The sequence below is a fragment of the Carassius auratus genome, linkage group LG30F (assembly GCF_003368295.1).
Source record: "Carassius auratus strain Wakin linkage group LG30F, ASM336829v1, whole genome shotgun sequence".
NCBI lineage: Eukaryota > Metazoa > Chordata > Actinopteri > Cypriniformes > Cyprinidae > Carassius > Carassius auratus.
Genome location: NC_039294.1, coordinates 513,904 through 539,308, shown reverse-complemented (window position 1 = coordinate 539,308; position 25,405 = coordinate 513,904). Strand labels below are relative to the sequence as shown.

Sequence of the window (25,405 nt, the reverse complement as noted above, 5' to 3'; positions counted from 1 at the left end):
TTAAAAGTGCATTCAATTTATACAATTATTTCTTTAATGTATATAACATACCATCAGAGACTTTTCAAGCATCAATCTTTTCTCTTCTGGAAGGGTTCTGTAATACCTGTGAATGGATGCTCAAATTATATCATTTATAACAGAGCAAACCAACTTTTATTTACAGATACCAACCAGTCTGCAATATTTCATTATTTCAATATTCAATATTTCAAGTGTCGTATATGAGCTTAACTCACCTCTTCAGATAGGAATCTTGATTCCCATCCGTCTCTGTAGCACGAGAGGAACCAGACATCTCTCCAGCTACATATTAATAACACAATGCACTGAAACACTCACAGTCTTTAAGTTCATTTACACCCAAAACAACCAAGAGAGCACAAGCAGGTCTTGAGCTAATATATGTATTGTTAAAATGTCATAGATATAATTTCTGTTCACCCAAACAACCTGCTGGTCCCCGTACTATAGAGCCAGTGGAGGGTTTTGTTGTTGTTTCCATAGCAACAGGGCCCCATATATCAGTAGAGTTTGAATGACCACAAAGAAGTGTGTCATATAAAGAGGTAAAGTGGATGGATAGATAGATAGATAGATAGATAGATAGAGAGAGAGAGAGCAAGAGAGAGAGAGAGAGAGAGAGACGGGTGGATGGATGGATGGATGGATGGATAGGTGGGTAGGTGGGTGGATGTATAGATAGATAGATAGATAGATAGATAGATGGATAGGAGAATGGATGGACAGATAGATAGATAGATAGATAGATAGATAGATAGATAGATAGATAGATAGATAGGAGAATAGATAGATAGATAGATAGATAGATAGATAGATAGATAGATAGATAGATAGATAGGTGGGTGGATGGATGGATGAATAGATAGATAGATCTATTATTTCATTAATGTAAAGATGTGTATCATACTTTAATGACATTAAAATCAATTTAAATCTGCAGTGAAAGAAACTTAAATATTTAACAGAAACAGTAGCGCATAGCCTCCAACCGGAAGCCTTCTCGCACTGAGCGGAAGCTCAGCGGCTCCAGCTGTTATTGTTGACAGACGGAGGTTCGTGGGGAAAATGGCGGTGTCCCGTCGATCCTCACAGCACCAACAAAGCAGCTTGCAGCCGTCTCCGCGGAACGCCGTGATCGCTTCCCCCTCCCCGGAATCGCCTTCCGCTATTATTCCCGAATCGACGAGTTTATTGAGCCCCTCGGCCGCTGGCGCAGCGGAATGCGGCGGAGCCACGATGGAGTCCGCAGCGGCCTCCTCCTCCGTCTCTTCTCCAGACCGGCCCTCAACAGCAGCGGCCGCGTTCGGCAGCTCCAGCTGCAGCAGCATTAGCTCCAGCGCGACCGCGGGCAGCCAGAGCCCCGGCTCAGAAGCGGACAGTCCCGGGGACGGAGTGTGCGGGGCGTTCAGAGAGCTGTTCGAGGCCTGTCGGAACGGAGATGTGTCGCGGGTGAAGAGGCTCGTGGACTCGGTCAATGTGAACGCCAAAGACATGGCCGGACGAAAATCAACCCCTCTGCATTTCGCCGCAGGTCTGGATTTATCAATTTACTAAATATAATCCGTGTTTGTTGTTTTTGACCATATAAAAGAACAAAACGTCTCCTTTGTGGATTTTGGTTCCACTAGATTTGGAGTTTATTTATGCAGATATGAATTTTTCAGTGGAGATAATGTTATACGAATATATTCGTATTTACAGTTTGTTTTTTCATACAGAAATTATGTATTTTAAAATTACTGTTTATAGTGGTTCTGTGTCATGCAATCTCATCATTACATCATGTTTCATTTGGTTCAAATTAACATGAGTTAAATAGAATTCTTCATGCGATGCTGACGTAATTGTATAGTAATGTAATAAATTTCCCTCATAGACTGTCTGTTAACACAATTTCATAAATCAAATTTATGAATGATGCGATTACTATTTTTTCTTTTATTTAGTGTGTTATGTAGCTATTTGTACATGCATAAGATCTGTAGAGTAACAAAGCTCAAAGTTTCACACAAAATAATTTGTTCTATCTAAACAGAAGGCTGATCGAGACCAGACTAAAATGCCTCATTCGGACACGCCCCCACATGTCTATGTCACAAAGTGAAAAATTTGCATAATGCCACCCAAATGTTAATTCAAAAAAAGAAGGCGTGGTTTCAGGAACCTTAGTAGTGTAGATGCAGTTTCTGCGTGAAAGCAAAGGCACTTTATTTGGCCTTCCGAAAGTAGATGCAATGAGGAATCATTGGATCAAATTTATTTACAACAGAACAGCAAAACCCAGATGTTCGAATTTGTGCAACGCATTTTATTGATGAAAGTTTTGTGAGCCTATTCAAGGCTGGCTGTGCAAAGGCTAGGTCTGGTTCTAAATAAAAAAAATGGGTCAATTCCGACTTTGCTATGAAAATCTGTCACATATTCTAAATCCGATATCAGCTGAGTATGTTTTCTTAATAGTTTAAGTATTTGCTCTTGACTGTTCAAATATGGAGTTTTGCGCCATGTAGAGTATTTTGTTGTGTGTGTGTGTGTGAGAGAGACAGCGTCACTCACAGTAGAGTCAGCTTTTTTAATCGCGGCTTGTGTACAGCAAATACATATGGAGCTTCATCACTGTGTCTGTCACGCGACTCTGTTCCCCTTTCAGGCTTGAACTGATGTTTAAACTAAGGACATTATGTACTGTCTTTACTTTTATGTTAAAAGCTGAAAGTCGTGATTATGGAAAGGAGCGTTACATTTCCGAAGCATGCTTGCAGTGTTCGGCCAATCACAATGCACTGGGTCAGTTGACCAATCAGAGCTGACTGTACTTGTCGGAAAAAGGGACTTTGTAGAAAATTTTTGAGATAGGCAGTGCATAGAGGACCTACAATAATGTACAGTATTGGAAAAATTATGTTTTTTGAGCATTAAAACATTTCAACACAATCTGTTACACCATATACATAAAATAATGAACATAGAATCGTATGACCCCTTTAAAATGAACATTGTGGACATGAAAACAAATTAAATGTTGGATTTATCTAATTAGGGTGTGCTTTTAAAACCTATAATATAAGACTGCATTCTGTGAGTCATATGAGTTGACTAAATCCCTTTCTAATTTAGGTATATCCCTAATCAGGAGTTCACATTTATAAGCATAAAAGTCAAGCATTCTGTCTCCTGCTGTCAATTAAATGCACGTCATTTCAAATAAACATTAGACATGTTCAGTCGTACAGTGTGGACTCTCTGCATTATGAAAGATTTTCAGCATTAGTAAACATACATTAACATACAATCTTCATGATCTCATAATGATTGAGGGGACTTTATGCATTATTTAAATTTAAATTTAATTTAAAATTAAATTAAATTTATGCATTTAGCAGACGCTTTTATCCAAAGCGACTTACAGTGCATTCAGGCTATCAATTTTGACATATCATATATTATTTGCACTTAATATGTCTCCCATTGCAGGACCATGAAATTAGCTAAGTTATGACAGCTAGCTATTAAAGTTAATGAATAAAAGACTCAGAATTATGTTTTTTTTTCAATATCATTAACATATTTTGTTTTGTGTCTCACCATAAAAGAAAATCAAATGTGTTTGAAATGGCTTGAAAATTGTCATTTTTGGGAGTGGCTGTGATGTAAAAAAATGTACACTTTCACACACAGCCCATTTTTAGATCAGATATGAATTAGATTTGATGTGCCTTTTTTGATTAAATGTATCATGTATCATTTTAAATGGCTTGTCCTATGTAATGTTTGACAGGCTTTGGCAGAAAGGACGTGGTGGAGCATCTCCTGCAGACTGGAGCAAATGTCCATTCCCGTGACGACGGTGGTCTGATCCCGCTCCATAACGCCTGCTCGTTCGGGCACGCAGAGGTGGTCAGCCTGCTGCTGTGTAGCGGCGCAGACCCCAACGCACGAGACAACTGGAACTACACACCTCTGCACGAGGCCGCCATCAAGGGCAAAATAGACGTGTGCATTGGTATGGATTAATTTGAGAAATGTTATAATTTCATTTGTTTCCAATTATAGTCCAATTAGACCATTTCTGATCAGTAAAACAGCTTTAATAAAGACAAATTCTCATGGTCACCAATGTATCATTCATCCCTAGCAGTGAATCAAGTCTAAAGAGTCACAGTCCACAATGCGTGGGGTCATAGCCGTTGTCTAGAGAGCTGATGTGGCGTTCCAGCGTGTTGCGGTATTGCTGTGTTGTGATAGTAATGTTGTTGTCCTGCAGTATTTTTCTCCTGCACCCTGATGTCATAGAGCTCTGCTGAATACCCCTGTGCTGAGACAGCACTCTGCGTGTGTGTGAGAAAACTGACAGAATCTCTGATGCTTGCCATAGTAACACGATGAATGGGTTTGTCCGAGTTCGGTGTGCTACTTTGTTTACTATTTCTCCAGAGTTATTTGGCCAGTGACTTAGGTCCAGTATATTGGTGATATATCATTATTGGTCAATAATATTATTTTTGTTCTGCTTTATCTGATATTCAAAATGGATTTTATTTCAAATTAAAAAGCTTAAGAAGTTAAAGGGATACTTCACCCCAAAATGAAAATTTTGTCATTTACTTCATAACGTTTCAAACCCGTAAAAGTTTTGTTTATTTTCGGATAAGATCAGGGATGACAGAAGATATTTTGGATGAAAACCGGGAGGCTTTTTGTATGCAAAGAAAACAAAAATAACGACTTTATTCAACAATTTGTCTCCTCTGTGTCTCTTCACATCACCGTATCGCCATTTTGGAGAATATCCGATGAACGCGAACTGTGTACGCTCTTCTGTGTCACCCGCGACACAAGGATACGTTTTCTATGTGTATTTATGCTGTGATTTGAATGGAAACCGTGCATCCGTGCAGCACAGGTGACACAGAAGAGCATACGCTGCTTGCGTTCAACGGATGTTCTCCAAAACGTTGATGTGGGGAGAGACAGAGGAGAGGAATTGTTGAATAAACTCATTACTTTGTACACGAAGAAAACAAAAATATTCTCGTTGAACCACTGATGACAGATGGACTATTCTGATGATGTCTTTCATACTTTTCTGGACCTTGACAGAGCAAGTTACTTGGCTGTTAATGTCCAAGTTTTCATCCAAAATATCTTAAATTGTGTTCCAAGAAGAACAAAGCAACAAATTAAACGGATGTCAATTCACATAAACATTTACCCATTTTCATTCCGGTATGACCACTTTAGGTGGAAAAACAGTGTTGATGATTATACTTATCAACTCTAACATTATCAACTTTTAGTATTGGTCAGTTTCAGTATTGGTGACTGAATTGCTTGCTTCTGTTTCTTACAGTGTTGCTCCAGCACGGAGCTGATCCAAACATCAGAAACACTGACGGAAAATCAGCTTTGGACCTGGCAGACCCTTCTGCTAAGACCGTCCTCACCGGTGAGATGCACATACACATATCTGATGAGCAGACATGTAAAGGCACACTGAGTATGTTTTTTTAGTATGCAGTATGCCAATAGAGACAGAGCATGCTGTGTGAGTGATGTTTACCACAATGCATTGCACTCTGGTCTGAAAAATGAACCTAAGGCCATTTACAGCCACATTTCCATGGCACATTAATTCATCGGACAGCTACACGTTTAAATATTTGCACACAAAGTTGGATTAAAATCCCAACTCAGTGCCACTCACCAAATTAAATGTAGTGATGTTAATGTAACAGCCTTCTGTTTGAAACGTTGCATCCTGCATACCATTTGACGTACTATTTAAAAGAGGTACTGCATGCTAAGCAGAATGTTAGTATTCCAGTCGGAACACTGCAACACTAAAAATATCCACACACACATTAATGAATCTAGCAAATCAAGTCTGTCTGACACCTGCTGTCTTTTTTTATTTATCAGGTGAATATAAGAAGGATGAACTGTTGGAAGCAGCGAGGTGAGCTTTTGGCATGCTATAATTTAATATCAATGTAAAATAAACATTGAAAAAAAGTGGTTGGGGGGGGGGGGGGATTGGATGTTTGTTTGAATTCCTTTAGCCGCTTGTTCCTTATGCTGGAGTCCTTTTGGAAAGAAATTGCAGAGCTGTAGGTGCTACACACTACCTGGCACAGTTGTATATTAAAGGGTAATTCACCCAAATAGGAAAATGATGTCATTAATAACTCACCCTCATGTCGTTCCAAACCCATAAGACCTCCGTTCATCTTTGGAACACAGATTAAGATATTTTAGATTTAGTCCGAGAGCTCTCAGTCCCTCCATTGAAGCTGTGTGTACGGTCTACTGTCCATGTCCACTTTTTTGGGTGAACTGCCCCTTTAATGTTTCAAAAACTCTGACAACAGAACGGAACGGAAATCCAAGAATATCAGAATAAGACATTTTTGCCACTTGGCATATAAATGTGTATTGGAAAGGGGAAGTATTTTATAAAGTAAATGTAAGAATAACTTAATATTTTAAGATGAACACTAACTGGACTGAACCAACTTGGGTGTACTTGATTATCCATACATCAATTTTTTGAAAAAATCATGTTAAAATGTGAGTACCAATTATGATCCTCAGACTTTTGAGGAAAGTTTATTTATATCTAAGCTTACATTAACTTTACATTGTGCATTGAACTCTTTTATTTTAAAAGATATTGCCGTTTCTTTAAGTACATTTGAATCTTTTTTTACTTAATGCCACTCATCCAGAAATTTATTTTCTCTAAGTTGCCTCTCCTAACAGTGTTTGTCGTCTTCTTTTTGGAAAACCTTAGGAGCGGAAATGAGGAAAAGTTGATGGCACTCTTGACCCCACTTAACGTCAACTGTCACGCCAGCGATGGGCGCAAGGTAACACAGATCAGAATTACTGTTCTATAACGTTGCCTTTAACATTTGACACAACTGTAAATGCCAAGTATGCCTGTTTTAGGAAGTATGTCTGATGTTGTTTCTAAACTCCAGCTCTACTCAAACACAGGATGTGATTTCATGTAGTTCATCGGTGGAATAAATAGATGTAGGTCAAGACAATCCCAAATCCTCTTGTTTGAGTTTTTTCTTTCAGTAATACTGTGTTTAGAGTAAACCGCGCAGCTGACCTAGTTTTACCCGTGATGAGTTTAAGTTTGCACATATGGTTGATGTTGTTTTATAATGTTTGTTTCGAGGTTACACTGCCTCTTTGTTCCGTCTGGTCTGCTTTTGTGTATCAGTCATTTTTATAATGGATTTCAGTTGATCTAGGATGCATATTGGATGCACATCTGACCTTCATGAAGTTTTAGGCCAAGGATTTTTATGATCCATTTCTTTAGTCACAACATAATAACAGGACCTTGATTTCCCCTCAAATCCTCTGTCATCCCTGATCATTTCAGGTCACTCCATCCATCCAGACCTCTGTGTCTTTATATCAGAAGGGCTTTTTTTTGGAAAGAGTTTACTGTGGGATTGTCTCCTGTTTGTCCTGTAATGGATTTGGATGAACTTCTAGTGATGTTGGCTATTATTATTATTTTTTAGAGGCTGAGTATTGTTGTTACTTGAGTTTTTGTACCCTCTGATACTCATGTTGATGCTGGTGTTTTGTATAATGGTGTTATTTTGACTGGTATTTTTAGAGTAAAGTTAGCGTTTTAAGTGGAGTACAGTGCACACTAGTTTAATAAATTGCTTTGCTTTGGATAAAAGCGTTCGCTAAATGTGTAAATGTAAATAGTTGATCACTGAGCATAATGCATGCTTGAATGTACTTTACATAGAAGTGAGTGTTGGACATTGTAAACATAGAAATAACTCTGATCTGCTGAAGTCATTTTTTTCCCCCAGCCTTTATTTGCAAAAAATCTTGTATATATGCTGTGTGGTATTGTACATGAGAATAATTTTTTTTTTATCGGCCTAAGGGATGCACCGATATGATAAATGTATTAGGGCTTGGTAATAAAAATCTATCTCTATTAATCGATTCTCTTTTTTTACGGAAAAAATCCCAAAATCCCTGTTTTCAGTTAAAGGGTTAGTTCACCCAAAAATGAAAATTATGTCATTAATAACTCACCCTTATGCTGTTCCAAACATGTAAGACCTCCTTTTATCTTCGGAACACAGTTTAAGATATTTTAGATTTAGTCCGAGAGCTCTCAGTCCCTCCATTGAAACTGTGTGTACGGTACACTGTCAGTGTCCAGAAAGGTAAGAAAAACATCATCAAAGTAGTCCATGTGACATCAGAGGGTCAGTTAGAATTTTTTGAAGCGAAAATACATTTTGGTCCAAAAATAGCAAAAATGACGACTTTATTCAGCATTGTCTTCTCTTCCGTGTCTGTTGTGAGAGAGAGTTCAAATCAAAGCAGTCTGGATATCCGGTTCGTGAACGATTCATTCAGTTCACCAAATCGAACTGAATCGTTTTAAACGGTCCGCGTCTCTAATGCGCATTAATCCACAAATGAATTAAGCTGTTAACTTTTTTAATGTGGCTGACACTCCCTCTGAGTTCAAACAAACCAATATCCCGGAGTAATTCATGTACTCAAACGGTACATTGACTGAACTGCTGTGAAGAGAGAACTGAAGATGAACACCGAGCCGAGCCAGATAACGAACAAAAGATTGACTCGTTCTCGAGTCAAGAACCGTTTCTGTCAGACTCGTCCGATTCGTGAACCGAGGAGCCGATGATACTGCGCATGTGTGATTCAGTGTGAAGCAGACCGACACACAGAGCGTCTGAACTGAACTGATTCTTTTGGTGATTGATTCTGAACTGATTCTGTGCTAGTGTTATGGGTGCAGGTAAACCAAAGGCTTGAATCAAGGGCAATCATCGCAAATGACGCCATTACGTTGAGCGCAAAAGAGCCGGTGAACGGTTTTCTTCAACCGGTTTATTGAATCGAACTGTCCGAAAGAACTACTGGTGATCCGAACACCGATGCAACCGGTTCTTCACTCGTGAATGAGTCAGTCTATTGTTCGTTATCTGGCTCGGCTCGGTGTTCATCACAGCAGTTCAGTCAGTGTACTGTTTGAGTGCATGCATTACTCCGGGATATTGGTTTGTTTGAACTTGCCACATTAAAAAAAGTTAACATCTTAAGTCATTTGTGGATTAATGAGTATTAGAGACTCGAATCGTTTAAAACGATTCAGTTCGATTTGGTGAACTGAATAATTCGTTCGCGAACCGGATATCCTGCTTTGATTTGAACTCTCTCTCACAACAGACACGGAAGAGAAGACAATGCTGAATAAAGTCGTCGTTTTTGCTATTTTTGGACCAAAATGTATTTTCGATGCTTCAAAAAATTCCAGTGGACCCTCTGATGTCACATGGACTACTTTGATGATGTTTCTCTTACCTTTCTGGACATGGACAGTGTACCGTACACACAGCTTCAATGGAGGGACTGAGAGCTCTCAGACTAAATCTAAAATATCTTAAACTGTGTTCCGAAGATAAAAGGAGGTCTTACATGTTTGGAATAGCATAAGGGTGAGTTATTAATGACATAATTTTCCATTTTTGGGCGAACTAACCCTTTAATGGACGAATCACTGAAGGGCACTTCCCATCCAATAAATTGCAATAAGTATTGTGCTTTGGTGCTTTTAATATAAAACAAAGTCTCAGGTTTCAATTTATGGCCATTGTGTTGCAGTATTCAAACAATAAATGCCGTTTTGGTGCTGTTTAATCTAGAGTGACAGATCGCTGTAGCGCCTCAGTTCAACAGGTCCGGAATATGGAAACTTTAACCTTCAATATTATAGTTATCTAGTACCAAATTACTGTTTTCTCTCTATTTTTCCTTGAGAATATTTGACAAGTACTGTAACGTTACCTGAGATAGATAGATAGATAGATAGATAGATATATATATATATAATATCCAAAATAATCAATATCGAATCAGTTATTTGTAAAATTGTGTCAAAACCCAGCCCTAAAACGTATATGCTGTGATTTTTTTTTGTATAGAATATTGAAGAAATATTGTATAAAATGATGTTGGAAATGAAATTGTGTGTATATGTACCATTCAAAGGTTTGGGATTTTAAAGAAATTTATACTTTTATTCAACGAAAATGCATTTGCAATTACATTTTGAAATGTATTAAATACAAAATAGTTACTTTAAGTTTAATATTATTATTATTATTATTTTTTACTGCATTTTTGATCAAATACTTGAAGCCTTGGCGAGTGTAAAAGACATTCAAAAAATCTCACAGACTTTTGAAAGGTAATTTATTAGTGTTATATTGGCCATTTAAAATGTCAAATCGGCTGTAGCATTTATCATCCTGTGTAAACTGATTCCTAAAAATAATATATAGTCTTTCACAGACATAAACATTTTTATTTTAGTTTAAGATAGGATGCTGTAGCTGTTGAATTATTAGGTTTTAAGCACCACAGTCAGCTTTGATGGACAATATGTTAGTTAATAGCTAATTTTTTGTTTTGTTTTTTGTTCTGGCGACATTCAGTCAACATCTCAAAAAATGCTGGTAAGTTTATTTTGTGAAACAGAAATTAGTTTTATTTGGTCTTCTGTGATTTTATTTATTTTTCCTTTAAATTTTTTGTCCCTAAAAATCCATCCATACGCTGGTTCACACTTAAAACGCACAGAAACCTGCCTTATTTTCTGCTGGTCACAATCCATCAATCAACCAATAGCTCGCTAACGTTTCGTTGACTCCTGCAGGTTCTGAAAACAAGGCTTTCATTTACCTCTTTCTTTAAAGTCTTTATTTGACTTTTTTTTAAATTTTTTTTTACAATAGTTCTCTAAATTGTCTGCCTTTGCAAGAACTCCACCATGTTTCCTCCCCTAAACCCCACCTCCGCATCCACACATCGCCTCACGTTCTTCAATCCCGTTTTGTTTGATTTGTTGTGATCAGCACGCATGCTCTCCACGAACGTGGTGTTTAACTCCTGATTTCTCTTTGACATCCTGTCCTGTTTAGATCCATTGTGTGCATGCTAGAAAGATTGCACTGTTGCCCCATTGCCTGTGCTGTTCTGCTTCAGACCTCATAATAGGGACATGAACATTGCCTTTCCATCCCACACTGAATAATATCATTCTCTCAGACAATGCATCATTCTTTTGAGGCAGATCTTCATTACTAAATGGCTGTGTTGAGATTGGTTGTCATGCTGAGTGTTTTGCTGTGGTTGTGCTCACTGTTATAAAGGCATGTCACCATTATTTCTTCATTTTCACTGCATGAACTGGGAACAAATATGTAACTTTTTTGTGCTTAGGCTAAAGGGACCGAGCTCAAGCCAGATTCATCAGTTGTTCAGAGAGATCACAGATATAAAGGCCTACTTGCACCAAGAGGCAATAGTTGACAACAGTGACCGTTTTTAGTGATTAGAGAAAGCTTCCCATTTTCTCCAAATTAATTTCAATGAATGTTTCAATAAAGAATTTGAAGCAGTAAACCAAACCAACCACTCTTACAGGAGCATTACAAACTTTCTGAGCTGTGGACTTGAAGCAATGCAAATGATGGAATTGAATTAAAATGATGGTACAGCATAAAACCTATTTGCTTTGTGTAAAACCAATAGGCTACATTTTTAATGCAAAATATCATTGTAAACAGACTTTTGTCATTTTCAATGCTTTATGGGAGTTTGTGGTTGGCGCTGAGCTCTTTTTCATCTATTTCGGTTTCCTTGGTACCATTGATTTTCTCTGATTGGTGGGTCTGTCTTAAGGATTTTTGGTAGAGACACAGACCTTTTCACTTTTTAAGGCATGTGACACAAATGTTGAGAAGCTATAAAAGGACCTAAAGTAGAGTGGCAATAAAATCTTAAAAAATGAGAAAGAAAGCAACTAACTAAACAAGTATGACATACGGAATATCATTTATACAACACTTCAGAACAAGTAGGCTAAAAGTCTTATTTAAACGTATAATAAATTCAATACAGGTACATGTGGAAAAAGTCAAACACACCATTCTTCTGTAATTGGTTCCATTTTTGCTTGGTAATTGGTGTGAGTAGGCCTTTACATGTTATTTACAATGTTTATTTAAGTTCATATATTTATTATTATTGTGGATGCTAGAACAGGTACCACGTCTTCATTTCATTTGTATCTCAAAAGCCTCAAGAACGTGTTTTTAAAAGCAAAATACAACACACAGAACAGCTCACTGCATAAAAAGTTAACCATTGTAGTGATTAAACTAATTATGGGATGGGTAACAACTAACCGGTTTACGTAATTATATTTGAGGTTGGGTTTTTGAAACAAGCACTTGTGTTATTGATGATCACTTATTTAGCTTGATTGTATTGAGACATGTTATTAATATTTCTCTGGTTCTTTTGCAGTCCACTCCTCTTCACCTGGCCGCGGGGTATAATCGAGTGCGTATAGTACAGCTGCTGCTGCAGTACGGTGCTGATGTCCATGCCAAAGACAAAGGGTGAGAAACTACGACTTACTGTCTCTCTTTAACATTAAGTGTCCAGTATGTAAGTCAGCATGGAATGCAACCTATTTTTACTTCCATAATATGATACAAGTCAAAAATGATATTCTAAGAAGTAAATGATAGGCTGGTACCCAACTTTTTTTTTTTTTTTTTTTTGTATAGCATGCATATATTGTTATATGTAACCTTTGTTTAAGTGTTTTTATTCATTGTTTTATTCTATATATATATATAATATTATATATACACTACTGTTAAAACAGATCATTTAGATATTTATTTTTCTTTTGATCAGCAATAAGTATTAGGAATAATTGCTGTTTTTTTATGTTGGTTTAAATGCTTTAATCATGATCTTTTTTGAATAATTCTGAAATGTTGTTTTGCTCTCTCTCTCTCTCCATCAGTGGTCTAGTTCCTCTGCATAATGCCTGCTCTTATGGTCACTATGAGGTCACAGAGCTCCTGCTGAAGGTAAAGAAAACAATCCAGCCAATACTTACTGATCATAATGTATTAGCTCCCCCAGCACTACTATAATCACAGGTGCTTTATAGTTTTGATTATTAGTTACAACAATACACATGATTGATGCTTTCCTGTTGGTCTCGCTCGCAGCACGGGGCGTGCGTCAACGCCATGGACCTGTGGCAGTTCACGCCGCTGCACGAGGCGGCCAGTAAGAATCGAGTGGAGGTGTGTTCACTGCTGCTGAGTCACGGCGCTGATCCCACACTGCTCAACTGCCACGGCAAGAGCGCGGTGGATGTGGCGCCCACACCTGAACTTAAAGAGAGACTCACCTGTAAGTGACATTCATGCTACTTTCTTTTCAGTATCACCGGCCTGCAGTGTATTTGATGAATATCCAATACTCACTTTCTTACTAATTTTGGAGAAGTCACACTTTGTCAAACTGATGATGCTACAAAATAATGCTTTTTATAGCATTTTTTCAAACCAGTTGTAAGGTGAAGACGACTTGTACGATCTCTTAATAAGCAGATAAACTGCAACAAAGAAATGACTCCTATGAACTATTTGTTCAATTCTCAACTGGTATTCACATGATCGACATTATTTTATGATTTATGCTGGTTTCAAGGTTAGAATTATGGATCCTGTCAAAAGCAAATGTAAATAAAAACTTATTTTGCTAAGTTTTTGAACTAAAATGTATTTTATTTGTCATGCCTTCGCAGACTAAGTAAAATTATAAATCTTGACTTTTTATATTCGACTGCTTTTGTAAGTGTGTTGTTACATTTTGATAAGTACATTATAGGTCATGTGTAATAATAAAAAAATGTCATTATTTTGTATAAAAAAAAAACTGATGGAAGTAATATTGGCCTTTTTTTGCTAATTGTTTCAAGATGCAGGACTATTAGTTAATAACCGTTTGACTTTTGTGATTTCCTTCATCCAGATGAGTTCAAAGGTCACACGCTATTGCAAGCGGCTCGTGAGGCGGACATGGCAAAGGTCAAGAAAACTGCTCAAGAGATCATCAGCTTCAAACACCCTCACTCGCACGACTCCGCTCTGGTGAGTACTTTACATGATCCTCTCTGAACCCTCAGGGTTTTAATGACGTGTTTATTAAAATATCTTTATGATATTCCCAGCACTGCGCCGTAGCCTCTCCTCATCCCAAACGCAAACAGGTCACAGAGCTGCTGCTGCGGAAAGGTGCCAACATTCACGAGAAGAACAAGGAGTGAGTGTTCGACTTCAGATGCGAAAAAAATGGTGTACAATTAATTTGAAACCATTTTCACTCTGAAATTGCTAGTAAACGTCACAAATAAATGGTAAGTAATACATTCTCACATTATCACGTATTCTTTCTCCTAGTTTTATGACTCCGTTCCACGTCGCGTCTGAACGAGGTCATAATGACGTGCTTGAAGTCCTTCAGAAACACGGAGCAAAGGTACAAGCTTCCTCACACTGCATGGAACTACCGTATTTTTCGGACTATTAAGTTGCACCTAAGTATAAGTCGCATCAGTCCAAAAATACATCATGACGAGGAAAAAAAAAACATATAAGTCGCACTGGACTATAAGTCGCATTTATTTAGAACCAAGAACCAAGAGAAAACATTACCGTCTACAGCCGCGAGAAGGCGCCCTCTCTCGGCGGGAGATGGTAATGTTTTCTCTTGGTTCATTTCAAATAAATTTTGATAAGTCGCACCTGACTATAAGTAGCAGGACCAGCCAAACTATGAAAAAAAAGTGCGACTTATAGTCTGGAAAATACGGTAATTCATTATGAGCTCTGTTTTAGGAGATATCGAGCCAATTTGCTACAGTATGTGTCATATACTTAGGCAGCTACCTTCATCTTTGTATATATTTAAAGCCTGTTATGTATCTCTTGGACCCTACATTGAATAGTAATAATAGTATAGTAGAATAGTACATATTATTAAAAACTAAACTCAGAGTCGATTCTTTCTTTTGAGAGACAATAACTTTATACAGGGTGCACTTTCAGATTTAAGACTCAGAGTGTTTTCATTCGCTTAGAGCTGTGTTACACACTGCATGTAAGGGCATTTTTAAAAATCCATATTAGGGGCACTTTAAAATAAAAATAAACATAAAACAAAAAAAAGTAAGTGGCAGCCACCTCACAACAGACTAGTGTGTATCTTTCTATTATGCTGATTTGCTGCTTGAGAAAAATTTCTTATAATTCTCAGTGTTGAAAACCGTTGTGCTGCTTCATATTCTTGATCTTTATACTAAACCCAAAGTTCCCTTTATAGTAAACCTTTGTGCATGTGTTTAGGTGAATGCTGTGGACACACTGGGACAGACAGCCCTGCACAGGGCGGCCCTCGCCGGTCACATCCAGACTTGCAGACAATTGCTGAGTTACGGAGCCGACCCGTCAATCGTTTCACTGCAGGGCTTCACTGCGTCACAGATGGGCAATGAAGCTGTACAGCAAATCCTCAATGGTGCTTATTACAGTATGACTGATTAAATAACTGTCCATTTGTCCTAACAGCACGATGTCCTGGATTTATGATTTCTCTGCATTTATTTCTCCAGAGAACATTCCTACTCGTAATTCGGATGTGGATTACCGCTTCCTCGAGGCTGCTAAAGCCGGAGACCTAGATACAGTGAAGGTAAATAATGGTTTCAGAGTTCACCAAGTTTAAAGTCAGCGTGGTCAAAATCTATTTCACTTTTGCAGTGTGACCTAAAATAGGACATTTAATGATTATAGGGGACTTAATCTGTTCTGAAGATTTCAAATCAATCAGAACATTGAGAAACATTTATTCATTTGACGCCAATTTGTTTGTGTGTGTTTTATAGCAATTGTGCTCTCCTCAAAACGTGAACTGTCGTGACCTGGAGGGCCGCCACTCCACCCCGCTGCATTTTGCTGCAGGCTACAACCGTGTGGCTGTGGTGGAATACCTGTTGCATCATGGGGCCGACGTGCACGCTAAAGATAAAGGGTACGATTATCTTCATCTGAATTAGTGTGAGTCTGAATTGTCTGATTTTAACTTCTTCTCTTTCTTTATCAGTGGCCTGGTTCCTTTGCACAATGCATGTTCGTACGGTCACTACGAGGTGGCAGAGTTACTGGTGAGACATGGAGCGTCTGTGAACGTGGCGGACCTTTGGAAGTTCACCCCACTACATGAAGCTGCAGCCAAGGGCAAATATGAGATCTGCAAACTACTGCTCAAGGTTTGATACATCATAATTCTGAATGTCATGATTGTCTGGGAATTTCGTATAATATTAATGATGTTTGGTGTTATCACAAGTTATAATTATGCAGTGATCATTTATGAATGCACCAAAATTTTGATTAGACAAAAGTAAAATGTGAAACTTTTTGGAATGTATAAATTCTATATTGTTTTTTAATGTATTATAAATTAAATATATGTAAACATTATTTTTATATATATATATATATATATATATATATATATATATATATATATTAGGGGTGTAACGATACGCGTATTCGTATTGAACCGTTCGGTACGACGCTTTCGGTTCGGTACGCGGTACGCATTATGTATACCGAACGGTTCGTTGGACTAATTAATTATATTTAAAAAAAAAAAAGAGAAATATAATGATATGCGTTCAATAAGGTAGCCCAATAACCCAAACGACGTAACAGGCAACGCCCCTGACACTCCCGAAGAAGAAAAAAACACCAACTTATATGTTTATGTTATGTTATGACTCAGTCAGGCGCTCGCTCACTCAGTACGCGCTGAAGGCTCGTTGCAAAATGGCCAATGCGTTTAACAGACTAGAAAAAGAAGATGACTCTCAAACATATTGTTTGAGATGCATGATTCCATCTATGAGCTGCTCGATCAGAGTGACATGAGAGCCCCTCCTTAGAACATTATTTGTAAATCCATGTTATGGTAAGTGTGCACGTGAAGTCTTTGCACACTTTCTGAAATCCACACTGTGGTAAGTTTGCACACTACACTAGTGCTCTGCATTCTTTCTAAAATCCTATATAGTGAGGGCTTCGCGCGGTTGCTTCATTGCTTCAAAAAAAAAAAAAAAAACACCAGCGGGAATACTTGAAACATGTCAACTCATTTACGCCGACATCACCTTATTGTGTCAGTATCTGGGAAAAGACGAAAAAAAGGAGAAACATGCACGCAACAAACTATGCCTGCAGCATTTAGACACCGGTATTATAGCTTACAGGGAATCCAAAGTGCACCCAAACACCAGACCTGTTGGTTATTTTAGGATCTTATATTTCTGGTCTGTTAAATGCATTAGACATTTTGCAATGAGCCTTCAGCGCGTGCTGAGTGAGCGAGCGCCTTAGGGGCCGTTCACATATCGCTCCTAAAAACGCGTGGAAAACGCTAAGCACGTCTTTCTCCTCCTTTCCAAAGCGCTCGGGCAGAAGCGCTCATGAGGCGTCTGTCTTTGCTAAGCAACAATGACGTGCTCTCTCCATGAGACGCGGAAATTTAAGCAAAGGATAAATGGATTTGCAGCTCTAAAAATCGCTTGCAGTAGCTCTGCTACTAAATTTATTTCAAAATTGCAATCCATATACAACTATGATCAGCTGTTCCTTCATCTTGGCTGAGTTTTCAACGTTGTTATGGGAAAGGATGAAGCTGATTGGTTAGTTCTTGTCACATGACCCGCGGTGCGCTTGCGGCATTCTGAAAAGTTGAGATGTTTTTGCATTTTGCTGTATCTAAAACATATCGAACCGAACCGAACCGTGACATCAGTGTATCGTATCGAACCGAACCGTGAATTTTGTGAACCGTTACACCCCTAATATATATATATATATATATATATATATATATATATATAATAAAAAAAAATCTGATCCAAGAATGTAGCATGCCTAAATAGAGCGCGAGAACAGAACAAACTGGGCATATGCCTACGTAACTCCAGGTTCACTCACTCAGTCTGTGGTACGTATTTTATTCCGAGCCCATGTTAATGGATCAGAGAGCGTTCACACTGCATGCGGTGAAAGATGTGAACAAAAAAGGTTAGAAATCAAAAGGTGCTAAAATAATTCATTTCTAGCACATGAGCATAGAGAGAGTACACAGGGCACAGTTTGAGCGAGAGGAAACACGTTTTAAGCGCGCGCACTCTCTCCGGGTGAGAGCAGCGTGTATCTGAGCACTCGTGTCTGGTTTTGTGAAAAGCAAAGGAAATCTTCGTGTGAGCGGAGAGATTCACAATTGTGATTAAAATCGAAATTGTAAAATTGATCAAAGAAATCGCGATAGTTTTTGTCCATATTGCACAGCCCTAATCTATATCTATCTATCTATCTATCTATATATATATATATATATATATATACATATATATACACCGTATTTTTCAGACTATAAGTCGCACCTGAGAATAAGTCGCATCAGTCCAAAAATACGTCATGATGAGGAAAAAAAACATATATAAGTCGCACTGGACAATTAAGTCACATTTATTTAGAACCAAGAGGAAAAATTGCCGTCTTTTCAAACTATGAAAAAAAGTGTGACTTATAGTCCGGAAAATACAGTATATATATTCTTCATCTTATTATTATTGTCAATAATGTTCAAATAAAACAGTGACTTATAATATTTTTATGATTATTTAAATATCTAAAAAATATTATTCAATTTAAATGTATTGTTGTTATTATTTATATCCAAGTCAATTGGGTAAAAAAAAAAAACAATTTAGATTTTTTTCAGCTGCCAAATTTTAGCCCAAAACATTGTATTGCTAAGTCTTATTTTCACAGCTTTAGGCTAAGTTTACACAACTACAGTTAGTTAAAATTGGGAAAGTTTTTACCGTGCGTGTTTAAAAAGTTTTGCGTATACACAACAACGCTTTCAGAGAGATTTGTGTTTATACATATCAGCGAAAATGGCCAAAAAGAACTTCCACTTTGAAACCCGTTTTCAAAAATATGCGTTTTTAGTCCCCAAAACCCCTGATCATGTAAACGAACAGTCAAAACGTTTTTGGCTGAAAGCGTTGTCGTGTAAACGTCCCCTTAAATGCAATTAATGTAGGATTAATAATTATTATTCCGAGTTTAACATCTCTACTCTCTCTTTAGCATGGCGCAGACCCATCTAAGAAGAACCGTGATGGTAATACGGCTCTGGACATGGTGAAGGACGGAGACACAGACATCCAGGACCTTCTGCGCGGAGACGCCGCCCTGCTGGATGCCGCTAAGAAGGGCTGTTTGGCCCGTGTGCAGAAACTCTGCAGCCCTGAGAATATCAACTGCAGAGACACACAGGGCAGGAATTCCACACCGCTGCACCTTGCAGGTAACTTTCCCTAAGCCATATTCTCACATTTATCATTCAACATGCATTTATCTCATCTCTCTGGTGGTTTAATGATGAATTCATTCATTATCGATCAGCTGGTTACAATAACCTGGAGGTGGCCGAGTATCTCCTGGAGCATGGAGCAGATGTGAACGCTCAGGATAAAGGAGGACTGATCCCTCTGCATAACGCTGCTTCATATGGGGTGAGAAAACAGAGGTCTTAGTATGGATAAATGACTTCATCTTTAAAGGATGGGTTTTGTATTACTGTTGTACCAAACCTGCATTTGATAAAACAGTAAACTGGTTTCTATTAGAATATATTTTAAAATGTAACTCATTCTTGTTAAATAACTGACAAAACAAATGCACATATTCTCAAAATGGCTAAATACTGGGTGATTGGACTGGCTAGCAATAGTGCATGAACCTCAATATTGTAGCATAATGTGTTGCTGATCCCTCTGTTCTTTCCAGCATGTGGACATCGCCGCCCTCCTGATCAAGTATAACACGTGTGTGAACGCGACCGATAAGTGGGCGTTCACACCGCTGCATGAAGCAGCGCAGAAGGGCCGCACACAGCTGTGTGCACTGCTGCTGGCTCACGGCGCTGACCCCACCATGAAGAACCAGGAAGGACAGACGGCTCTGGACCTGGCCACGGTAAACACCACTACAGTAGCTGATTATACTGTAGTTGAGAAAGCCTGACATATGAGATAATAGTCCAAAAACTGGAAAACTTTTTACTGAACTGAAAATCAAATTGGATTTTATGGTGACTGTAGTATGAAATTCATTGCTATTCCTCTGCTATTTGTGTCTGTCAGGCTGATGATATCCGTGCACTGTTGATGGACGCCATGCCCCCTGATGCCCTGCCCAGCTGTTTCAAACCACAGGCCACCGTGCTCAGCGCCGCTCTCATATCACCAGCCTCCACACCCTCCTGCCTCTCCGCTGCCTCCAGCATCGATAACCTGGCCGGGCCCCTCTGCGACGGGGCCAGTGGAGGGGCTACAGGACCCGCTGATGGGGCCTCCGGAACTGAGCGCAAGGAAGGAGATGGTGAGAAACAGAGGCCTTTGTTTATGAATCAGTCTACACTATACTGATTGAGGTGCATGATTTTGATTCGGAGCTGCCTAATAAGAGTAATTTGTTAAGGAGTCAGGCTACATGGATTGATTCACTAAAGAACGGTCTAATAGGAGTCATTTGTTTGGTAATCAGACTGATTTTTACCAGCTATTTAATGGGATGTTCTTTTCAGTTGTTATCATGTCCAGCACATTTGCGATTCTTAATTTGCTTAAAATGCTTTTTTGTTGCCCCATAGCGGTCCTTGATATGAACATCTCACAATTCCTGAAGAGTCTGGGGCTTGAACATTTGAGGGACATCTTCGAGAGAGAACAGGTGAGAAAAACAGACACAACTTTATCAGAGACGGGATGTTTCGAGATCTCCTCATGTTTTTAATGCCGTGTCCATTAGATCACTCTGGACGTGTTGGCCGATATGGGTCACGAGGAACTTAAGGAGATCGGCATCAATGCTTACGGACACCGTCATAAACTCATCAAAGGCATCGAGAGGCTGCTGGGAGGACAGCAGGGTGAGTCTCGTTAAACCGCTCCTGCTTGAATTGTGTTTTTATTACATTTAAATCATGTTATCTGTACACACAGGTGCCAACCCATACCTGACGTTCCACTGCACCAATCAGGGCACAGTTTTGATCGACCTGGCCGTGGATGATAAAGAGTTTCAGTCTGTTGAGGAAGAGGTACAAACATGAACACTTGGAGCTCAGGGCTGTATCATGCACCCGTCTGCTTCAGCTGTGTGATGAGTGTTGCTGTTTTTGATCACAGATGCAAAGCACAATTCGGGAGCACAGGGACGGAGGAAATGCAGGAGGTGTTTTCAGTCGATACAATGTCATCAAGGTAAAACACACCAAATGCCTTCAACATTTGAGATTATTTAACTCCTCTTAAATAGGTATTGATGTCCAAAAAGGTTTACATAAAGATACTGTATGATCACGTTGTTTTGATAGATGTGGGTAAATGATCTAGCTTCATATTTGATATCATAAATATCTGTTCTACTCTTGAGCCAAATCTAACAGAAATTGTCCCGTAGATCCAGAAGGTGGTGAATAAGAAACTGAGAGAGCGATACACACACCGGCAGAAAGAGATCGCAGACGAGAATCACAACCACCACAACGAACGAATGCTGTTTCATGGTAAGAAATCTGATGCTCCTCTTTTTAAAATGTTGACTTGAAAAGAAACTAAGAATCTTTTTTTTTTTGTCTATTTTAATATTTAATTGTTTGCCACAAGGTAATTTTTTCATCTTCGTTTTTCTTAGTATTTTTATATTATATAAATATAAATTCTGAAAGGATGCACTAAATTGATCAGAAGTGGCAGTAAAGACATTTATAATATTTTTGTTTCAACAAAATACTGTTCCTTTTGAACTTTATTTCTAAAACGAAATCTTAAAAAGTATCGTGGTTTCTATAAAAATATTAAGCAGCACAACTCTTTTTAACATTGATCATAATAAGAAATGTTTTTAAAAAAAGGCAAATCAGCAAATTAGAATGATTTTAATAGTTTTCATTATAATTTTTTTTTGCACTTGTTATTTTTTTCAGGATCTCCATTCATAAATGCCATCATTCATAAAGGATTTGATGAGCGCCATGCGTATATCGGTGGCATGTTTGGAGCTGGCATATATTTTGCAGAGAACTCCTCTAAGAGTAACCAGTACGTCTATGGCATCGGAGGTGGCACAGGCTGCCCCACGCACAAAGACCGGTCTTGTTATGTGTGCCACAGGTACATCAACACACCTGACACAATAAGAGATCCAACAGAAATACATTATCACACTAGACGGTTTTCATATTTTCCTCTGTGTTGATTTCCCACAGGCAAATGTTGTTCTGTCGTGTGACTTTGGGAAAGTCTTTCCTGCAGTTCAGTGCCATGAAGATGGCCCACGCTCCCCCTGGACATCATTCTGTGATCGGCCGTCCCAGTGTCAATGGCCTGGCCTACGCAGAGTATGTGATCTACCGTGGAGAACAGGTACGGCGGTGAAAGAAAAGTTGCTCCTTAAAATACCGCAATAATCAGGTCAAGTCACCTTTATTTAATATAGTGCTTTATACAATACAAATAATATAAGATAAATTCTCATCCAAGGGACTGTTAACACGACAACATTTTCAGGCAAAAACAGGAAACTTTTTATGTGTTTTGACTGTTCGTTTACACAACAATGGCGTTTTGGGGCTTGAAAACAGGTTTCAAAGCGCAAGTTTTTGAAAATGTTTATCTTTTCTGTGTGAACACCCAAAATGGGAATCTTTGAAAACAATGACATCACGCGCATGTGTAGTACTTATTACGTATGTAGACATGCACAGTAAGTGTTGATTTTAAAGGCAAGTGTGAACAAACATACACACCAGTGGCGGAGTACATGGTACTGTTGTTGCTGCTCAAGAGTTTGCTAATGATTCTTCAGTAAAGTGTGGATTTACTTCACCAATATTACAACCAACAGCAGAGACGCATCTTATACAACATATAATCGTCACTTTCCTACAGGTACTGTTTACTAACAAGGTGACAGCGCCTACTACTGGCCTGGCTTACACAATAAAGCATTTTTGACCATTTTTGCGGATATGAGTACCGTATTTTCCGGACTATAAGTCGCACTTTTTTTCATAGTTTGGCTGGTCCTGCGACTTATAGTCAGGTGCGACTTATTTATAAAAATTAATTTGACATGAACCGAGAGAAATGAACCAAGAGAAAACATTTACCGTCTACAGCCACAAGAGGGCGCTCTATGCTGCCAGAGATGATGCTGAGTGCTCCTGTAGTCTACCACTGAGCAGCATAGAGCGCCCTCTCGCGGTTGTAGACGGTAATGTTTTCTCTTGGTGCTTGGTTCTAAATAAATGCGACTTATAGCCCAGTGAGACTTGTTTTTTTCCTCATCATGACTAGTTTTGGACTGATGCGACTTATACTCAGGTGCGACTTATAGTCCGAAAAATTACGGTAAACACAAATCATTTTGAAAATGTCATGTATACTTGAAAAATACTCTTTAAAAACGCAAGGGGAAAAACATTTCAGTTTTTGACTACACCGTTGTCATGTAAACGTAGTCGGTTGAACAAACTTAACAATTTTATTGACATTCTATGTTTTACAGTAAATTCAATTTTTTGACTGGATTCTGTCTGCGTTTTCTACACTACGGAAAACATAGGGACCGACGCTTAGGTCTGTTTAGTGTTGATTCAGATTTGCTTCAATAAATGTGTGAAGTTCATCAATTATTAAACAAGTTAAACTGAGGTGTTACAAAGACAACAGTGCCATCATTCAACTAGCGTCAGTTAAATTCAGTTCAGTAACAGTGTTGATGGTACAAAATGTGTCACTTAGGAACAAATTTGATTCAGCTAGGAAGAAGCAGCTCTGCAGAAGATAGTAGTGTCATTATTCAGCTCAATTCTGTTTTGTTCTCATCCAATAGTAGGGGTGCTCCGATCACGATCGGCCGATCGTTATGTGCATCTCGTCAGTAAAGCCGGTTCTCTAATCAGCGGTTAATTGCATCAGGTGCGTGATTTCAAATAGAGCAGCTGTTACTACACAGAGCCGTTGTTAATAGAGAAGATGCGCAAATCCACTTCATTTTCAGCGTTTTTTGGCGCATCTTCTCGGTTAACAACGGCTCTGTGTAGTAACAGCTGCTCTATGTGAAATCACGCACCTGATGCAATTAACAGATGATTAGAGAACCGGCTTTACTGACGAGATGCGCATTAACGATCGGCCGATCGTGATCGGAGCACCCCTATCCAATAGTGCACAGCAAGAGAGGGCAGGCTGTGATGTATAAGTGTGACTGCTGTGTTAATGTGTGGTGGTGTTGTTTTCCAGGCCTACCCAGAGTATCTCATCACTTATCAGATAGAAAAGCCGGACAGCACGCCTCAGTCCTCAACAGGAGCAGAGCAGAAATCATAGTCAGACACTGCGTTTCTACACTCACTCACTCACTCATCACTCGCTCGCTCATTCACTCATTCTTTCTCACTCTCGTTGCACAATGGAAATGTGAACTTTCCCATGTACACACATCTTGGAATTCCCATGTATGAATTATGAATTTGCACTTTTAAAAACAAGTTACTTAAGTTATTTGAAAATAGTTGCAATTGTGAAGTCTAATGTACAGGTAGTATAAAGAAAACATGTAAAACTGACTGTGTTTAACGATGCTATTTGAGTTGTGTTTTAATGGAACTTTTTTTTTTTTGTCTGTTCATTTCTTTTAAATAAATCTCATCAGAACAAGACTCATTGATTAGACTTGCTTTTGATTGTTTATTCATATGAAATGCTATTGCCTTTATAATTCCCTGCATTTTAAGGTGGAATTGAGAAGGTTCTTATTTACACCCAGGCTAAAATTATTTCATCAAAAATACAGTAAAAAGTATTGTGATTCTTTTTTTTTTTTTTTCTATTTTGATAAATAGATATGAAATTACAGAAAAATTTAAAATAAAATGTATACATTTATTCGTTTTACAACAATATTTATTAGTCTAAAAAAATCCTGGATTGTTTTAGGAAACACATTGTACTTGGAGTGTGTTCAGTGCCATAATCTTAGACATATTATTAAAAGATTACCAATTTAAAAATATCAACTTAAATTCTGATTCTCCTTTTTAGTGTCGTTGTGTTTAGTACATTAATAACCATGAAAACTTAACTCATTTTATTCATTTAATTGGTAAATTAAATTCAAAATACAAATATCCCAATAATATATCTCGGTTGATTTTATTTAGTCTTTTGTTGTGAACATTTTTGGTTGGAACAGCTGCTTGCATTACATTGAGGCATGTATTGCACTACACACATTACATCATCATAATGATATTAAAACACTTCAGAAAACCA

At 38.3% G+C, this 25,405-nt stretch overlaps 1 protein-coding gene across 2 annotated transcripts; it reads left to right on the top strand.

The window, feature by feature from the left end:
• The first annotated feature begins 1,089 nt into the window (after positions 1-1,089).
• On the top strand, positions 1,090-24,796 carry tnksb (tankyrase, TRF1-interacting ankyrin-related ADP-ribose polymerase b). Of its 2 annotated transcripts, XM_026240474.1 has the most exons (28): positions 1,090-1,555; positions 3,803-4,027; positions 5,375-5,470; positions 5,944-5,980; positions 6,815-6,890; positions 10,542-10,562; positions 12,418-12,512; positions 12,929-12,995; positions 13,140-13,326; positions 13,951-14,069; positions 14,150-14,241; positions 14,379-14,457; positions 15,324-15,495; positions 15,590-15,669; positions 15,863-16,008; positions 16,081-16,246; positions 19,149-19,368; positions 19,467-19,576; positions 19,851-20,039; positions 20,207-20,444; positions 20,716-20,795; positions 20,874-20,994; positions 21,068-21,165; positions 21,254-21,328; positions 21,528-21,633; positions 22,054-22,240; positions 22,336-22,492; positions 24,374-24,796. In XM_026240474.1, the coding sequence occupies exons 1-28, from the start codon at positions 1,090-1,092 to the stop codon at positions 24,458-24,460; spliced, it is 3,792 nt and encodes a 1,263-aa protein (XP_026096259.1). In that variant the 3' UTR covers positions 24,461-24,796. The 2 variants fall into 2 exon arrangements, with proteins under 2 accessions (XP_026096259.1, XP_026096260.1); XM_026240475.1 differs by lacking the exon at positions 10,542-10,562 and having other exon boundaries at positions 24,374-24,663.
• The last annotated feature ends 609 nt before the right edge of the window (positions 24,797-25,405 follow it).